The following is a 7032-nucleotide window of genomic DNA, read 5'->3' as shown; positions in this document are numbered from 1 at the left end:
TGTTAACTGACCATATTTATATGCAGATCTATGTATGTGTATAAAGCGAGAGCAATAGAGAGTTTGCTACTTGCGTCACAGAGATTGCTGAGAGATTCAGTTAACAAGTCCAACAAAGGAGATGAGTTTGTGGAGTTTATTAATATTTGTGCATGATAATTACGTAATTTGAACTTTTTATAATAACCCACTTATTTTCTTTCCTGTCTTCAGCCCAAATTTGGGCGAATGAAAATTTGTAAAGTAGGAGGGATAACTCATCCCTCCTATTTTCCTTTCTCTCTGTGTCTCCTTCCTACCGAACAAATGAATTTTGTTTCTTCCCTCCTATTTTCCCTCCACCCATCTTCTTTCCTTCCTAAAGAATAGAGCTTTAGAGGATATTATTTACTTATTAATTAGTTTTCCCTTCAACGATATTATTTCTTTATTATTTATTCCTTTTGTATTATGTGTTCGATTTAAAATATTAATTGTTCGATATCCCCTAGGTTTTGGGCTTGGACTTGATCAACCCATGGCTTGAAAACGAGGGGGTATCACAGTCACCTCCTTCCCCTACTTAAAAAGGATGAGAGGCTGACTATCCCTCATTTCCTTATTAAAAGGACAAAAGACCAACTATACCTCTGATAAGTGCCGAAATATGCACATTTCAGCCTTTATTCTTATGATTGTTAGCACTTTAATCCTATCTTTATTCTTTGTTTAGTACTTATTTGTGTTATTGTCATTTTCAGGTTGTTGCATCAGAAAAGGGTTCAGTCTAGTGCGTTAAAGTCTTTTTGGAGCCAATCAAAATGCAGCAAAGAAGGGAAGCTCCAAAAATAGCTGAAGTGGGAATTCACGATCGATCCTGGGAATTCATGATTGATCCTGGCAAATACACGATCGATCGTGCTCTAAATACAATTGATCATAGGAAATTCACCATCAATCATGAGTCGGGCATAATCATTTAATGCTCGTGTTTTGGGCTCCAATTTCGAGGAGACAGGGTCTGCGGGATTGCCTGACTTAAATGTATGGGTCTGACTCATTTTGGCCTTGAAGAGTCACCAATAAATAGAAGATTGAGCCATTTTATAAAGGGTTGGACATTTGGGGGATTTTAAAGGAAAACGAGAATTTTAGATCTACTCTCTCTCTAGGGTTTCTTTTAAGGAAAAAGAAAAAGAAGTGAAACCACTATGATGACATCTACCTTCTCCATGAGTGGCTAGTTTATCACTTAGGGCTTGGATGAGCCCTAAGCTTGTGTAATTATACCTTTTGTCTTTTAATTTTGGGGATTATGAATTGTAATTAGTGCTTGGTCTTGTGATTTCAAACTTGGTTGTACCATGGTTTATATTGTTAATTCTTCCAATTGATTCTCTATTTTGAGTAGGTGTTGTCTTATGTGTGATTAATTGAGTGTCAATCTCTTCATTGAGTATTTTTTGTAATTGTGCTTAGTGATGGCCATACATGATTTCTATTGGATACAATTGCTTTTAATTTGATGGATTGTGCTTAATTTTGATGGGTTGTGCTAGACCTTAGAGTAGTTGTAGTTAGGTAGACAATCCGTGCTTGCTTTTGATAGTTCATGCTTATTCACTGCAATTTGTATTATCCTCTTGATTGTTGATGTGTGCTTGTAGCCACATTTTTATTACAATGTGTTTTCCCTATTAATTAAAGGCATTAGGTATAATTGCATCAGTTTAGTGGTGTAATCCATGCCCTAAGCCTCGCTCCTTATTACTTTAATCCAAGTTTACTTTAGCTTTATTTCATTCGCATGATCTACATAGTAAAATCATCATTAGTATAATCAAACCAATCAGAATCTTTTTAATCTCACGCTCATTGATGTTAAGTTAAAGAATATACATATGAGCTTATAATTTCTTCATTATTTGTTCAGAATATGAGATTTTAGGTTAATCCATTCTTACATCTATAACAGTAGTATACTATTAAAGTTTGTATTATGCATACACCTTTAGATGGCTTAACTAGCTAGCTTGTGTTAGTTGTGCTTTTGTAATTGAAGCTTGGGCATAAAATTGAGATTCTACATAAGCAGTTCCATTCTTAAAATTATATAGCTATTCATTGTGAATGAGATGAAAATTTTCATATAAGATGGCCAAGGGATATAACCATATATATGTTCATGGATGTGGTTGCTCCTATATTATGTGGCTAATATGTCAATTAAGAGATAAGAAACCGAAGTGACTTAGCGTTCCCTGCGCGTGACAAACAAGCTTGGGAACAGGGGGCAAGGGGGCAACTGATACGGAATATTGAACCACTTAATAAGTCTAAGAGACTTGAAAATCCAAAAGGGTATGGATAAACTCAAGAAGGCAGATATAATTACTAGCACCCTTTCTGATGATTCTTACAATTCATGATGGATAAGGGAAATGATTCGGTTTCATGACAAAACACTGCCACCATAAAACTATTATTAAAAAAATCATTAGTCAACCTAGAAAGGTACGCCATAAATCTCACATTTAATCATTTCTCAGATATTTAATTGTTAAGTACTAACTTGACCGTCGGAGTACACTCGGTCGGCACCACGCCGGTCATCACTTCTTTCTTGTCTTGCAAGAAGCACTCTCGCTTTGGACTGTGCAGATTTTTGCATTAACACCGGTAAAAGTAACTAAATCAAAATGCAATTTTGAAGGCTTTTGGCTAAAATAACCCGAATTTTATCATGAAAGTATCGATCTAAAGTTTTTGTGATGGCAAGATGAAGATTTCAAAAATCAATAATTAATGTCCATGATGAGACGGCTAAGATAGTTCTTTCTGCAATTCAATGGTTAAAGTAGCTCATATCGAAAAGGAATATAGAGAGCTTCAAGGTAAAATGACTTGAATTTCGCCACAAAAACATCCATTTAATGGTTTGTTGATTGTAGGTGGAGAATTGGTAAATTACAAATAGGTGAAGTGGGTTCGAAAAACTTTTTGCAATTTTCAAAATTAGCTCAATCGGGTGAGCCTATTTAAAATCAAAGAGTGTCATTAGATGAATAGTGATCCAAAATAATTTTGAAAACCCTTTCATTGAGTTTGATTAGGGATTATGGGTTTTTTGATATTGACCATAAGCAGAATTAGAGCACTAAAAACCTTAATTGATGATTAATTTCAGATTGGTTCCATGATTCAGTTACAAAAATGATTTGAAATGTTGAATACTAATGATATTCCACACTTGGAATGCTTTTAGGGTGTGTTCAATTGTATGTAATTGGAATTGGAATTTGATAAATTTTTTGTTCAATTATTTTTTTTATTTTTATTTTTTTTTATTTTTCAATTCTAAGGCTCCAATTCCATACAACCTTAAAGCCTTTACTCTTTGATATTCATCGAAATAAAAATTAGGGTACTGAAAATCCTAATTGAAATCTACTGAAAATAATCTAAAGTGATAAATAATTCCACTTTTCAATTGAATTTTGAGTTACTAGAAACTACTTGATCACACAATTGATGAATTGAGCCTTGCCACAAGTTAGTGGTAAAATCAAATATTTGTGTAAAAAAAATATGGTGTCTTGCTTTTAATCTAAGTGATCGTGTCTTGCTCCATTTAAATTGAAGGAACCACCAACATGCCGTAGCTTAGCGGTACAAGGTTTTTAATTTTTTAAAAAAAGTTAGAGGTTCGAATCTCAATAGTGTGTGTGTGAGGGTCCCAACTAAAAAAAAAAAATAAATAAATAAAATGAAGGAACCAAGATGTGTTTAGGCCAACATCAAGTAGTCCTGGCAAATAAAAGTGACTTTATTATACACGCTTCTACACAAACCATGGTTTTGTCTTCCTTACACACAGGTTGGGCCGGTTTAAACCCATATTCGTCCTTGTCACCGTGACACAAACATAACATTATGTAGTACGGAGTTTTTTTTTTCAGCCCCCCCCTGCGTAGCTCAAATTCTCTCAGACTGAACTTGCTGTGTAACTTCATTGCTCTCACCCTCTCTCTCTCTCCCTATATTTACCGGAGACCCACTCTCTCTCTCTCTCTATACCGGAGAAAATTACATTGTTTTTGTTGTCTGTCAAGTAAACACTACCGACGATGAAGAAAGATAGTTCAAAACCTCCACGGCAGAGGATTTTGGGAAGCAAGTCGCTCCAAATTTCAGAAGACGAAGCCTCGTGCTTAGTTGGTAGCATAGTCGAAAAGGGTATCTCAGAAAACCCCCAAAAAACCCCTCTCCAGCCTCCTCGCGCCACCGTTCTGCCTTTTCCGGTGGCTCGTCACCGCTCTGACGGCCCGGTATGCCCTCTTTCAATATTATATCATCATTCCCTAATTCATACATACATAATATATATATATTTATGGGTGTGTGTGTGTGTACTTCTGTATCTTTCTTTTTTTATTTCAATAATTACCACCAACTCTTGAAATTAGGTCTTATTTTTCTTATATTCCTCCGTTTGGGTGGTGGGAAAATGAAGGCAATAGAAAAAGAAAATGGAAGAAATTACTAGATGAGGGTACAGCATGACTTGGTTCAAATTTTTATGAGTAATTATGTTGTGAGATTTATATGTACCACTAGCAAGTGCACGAATCTTTGCAGATAGGATTTACTTGTAAGGGTGTTGTACCTAAGGGACTTGTGTAAAATAAGTTTGTCAACAGATTTTTTAAATTTCAAATTAACTTGAAAGTAGATAATCAAATTATGATGTTGAATTCTAAATTAACTAAATTGAAAAATAAAATAAACTAAAGAACAATGATTAAATAGGATGTAGAAAATAGAAAGAGAGGATTAGGGATATGATTTCACCACTAACGTCGCACCACCAGTCAATTGCAGTAATTTATTGGAGATATATCATATAACATGCACAGGGAATTAATCATGCCTACAAGCACATATTAATTCAGCTAGAAAATAATATAATTTAAAGTTGAGTATGGATTATCTTCGATTGGTATAAACCATCTACTTATCTACTTTACTCTAGGGCGTAGCATGGTCTATCTTTTCTAGGCATAATTCATCAAATCTTTAACATTGTATTTAGAGAAATACCATTGTGTAATCATCTCATTCACAACTATAAGAAGTGAATGAGTTGTGTTCAATCACAAGATTAAAATATCTAAGATAAGATAGAAAAATATTTGTAATTGAATTAAAACTTTAAACCCGATTCTTATTGAAAAGTCAATTAAAAATCCTATAGATTACACAATCATGCATGATAAAAATTATTCTCCAGTAATTAAATACAATCAAACCAGTGTGCTAAGCTAGGGCTACATCACAACCCTAGCAAAGCGTTTAGCCAAGCATGACTAGAGTGGAATTCTTCATGGTTGAGGAAGACATCTTCACCGCCATGGATTGATCCCTTCCTTCTTCTGAATGCTTCTCTCTGATCTTAGCCTCAAGCTCCTCTGTACGATCCTTCAATGCTGTAGGTGACTCTCTTTAAATAATAAAAGATCAGCCCTAAAGTTCCCTTTTTCATATAGAAGATATACATAGAAATTCTGTCAAATAAGGACTCCCAAAATTCGTACAGACTTTCAGGCCAATTTTGACAAGGTAAACAGCTGTTTTAGGAAATCCTCGTGAAATATAAAATTGTAGCTCTTCGAATTTCCTTTCAACCTACGTGGGAATTTAGCTGTTTTGACACTCGAGGAGAGAGATACAGCCAGATTACCAAAACGGGTTCAAGTTACCAACTTTGGAGAAAGTTTCCTTTTTGGAGAAGGATTTTTCCTTTTCTTCTTCTTTCCATTCTTATCAACTTGTGGCTTCTGTTGGACTATTTTTTAAGTATAATTAGACTTGGATCTCCAACATTGCTCGTCCCACGGAATGTCATCTTTTAAAGTTCAGAATCACTGGTCTTGACTGAATTTACAATTAAAGGCCTGAAATAAGAAAAAACAATAAAACAATGTAAAATCACAAATAAACTATTATTAAGAGAATAAAACATGCAAATAAAGGGGCTAAAATGTATTACATTCAGCGCCTAACAAATTCTTTGTTCTATAAGAACACATAATAATAATAATTCAAAATTTTGTTTGTTGTAATTGTTAATTGAGAATTGACTTAACCATTGGCCATTATATCTAACTTATACGATTTGAGAGGACTGCCGTTTGAATCCACCTGAACTGTTGTGCACAGTGGGAGGGGCTTTTAACAACATTAAATACAATTTATTTTGATAAGTAATATATATCTCGCAACATAACTATATGTTGCAAGTCATATAGTTATTTTTACTACATTTGAATGCTGCAAAAGCTCCTCATTCAGTGGAGGGGCTTTCAACATTAAACATAACACTTTTTTTTGGTGCAATGAAGTCAATATCGCCAAAAACCCATTAAATACACACACTGCATCACTTTCTATTCATTGTCATAATCAATACATAAAAGAGATGTCTGATATCGTCATGGCCATCATCACAATCGTTAATCTCTCCACAGCACTTGTAATGGCGACATGGGCAATTTCATACGACACTGCGTTTTCTCCCAACAACAACGGTACCACAATCAGACCCATATTCGTCCCAATTCCCATCTTATTAATTTCAATAATGCCATCATTTCCTACACCCCTGTAAGTAAATATACTATATATATATATATTATGTATATATATGTTTCTGTATTATGTAAAGGTACCCAGTACACACACATAGCTATATGTAAAGATCTTTGAGAATTCATTTGTGAACTTTCCCAATTCATTTGTTTAATTGCACCTTAAGCTGTTTGGAGTAGAATTTTAATTCTTTTGATTGATTTATTTATTCATTTTTATCTGGGATTATATGTTTATATACATGTATAAGTATATATGTTTGAAGTTTAGGATGTTTGAGGATTCATTTCTTTCTGGTGTTAGTTCATATCCTCTCATTGGCCAATTATAAATATTTGCAAGTAAAAGCCGTTTTTGATTGTCACTCGTAGATAAACATCAAGAGCACCTTCCTTTTTCTTTTCT

General features: G+C 34.1%; 1 protein-coding gene across 1 annotated transcript in view; it reads left to right on the top strand.

The window, feature by feature from the left end:
- Positions 1 to 3923: 3923 nt before the first annotated feature.
- The window catches only part of LOC132300718 (transcriptional elongation regulator MINIYO), a 36459-nt gene continuing 33350 nt past the window's right edge, over positions 3924 to 7032 (top strand). Inside the window, exon 1 of the mRNA XM_059797920.1 lies at positions 3924 to 4307. Coding sequence (XP_059653903.1) covers positions 4107 to 4307 — 201 coding nt within the window. The 5' untranslated portion in view covers positions 3924 to 4106. The remainder of the gene's footprint in view (positions 4308 to 7032) is intronic.

Source organism: Cornus florida, unplaced genomic scaffold (genome assembly GCF_030987335.1).
Source record: "Cornus florida cultivar Cherokee Brave unplaced genomic scaffold, ASM3098733v1 CherokeeBrave_3.0.0_Hap2_Chr03, whole genome shotgun sequence".
Taxonomy (NCBI): domain Eukaryota; kingdom Viridiplantae; phylum Streptophyta; class Magnoliopsida; order Cornales; family Cornaceae; genus Cornus; species Cornus florida.
This window is presented reverse-complemented; position numbering and strand designations above follow the sequence as displayed.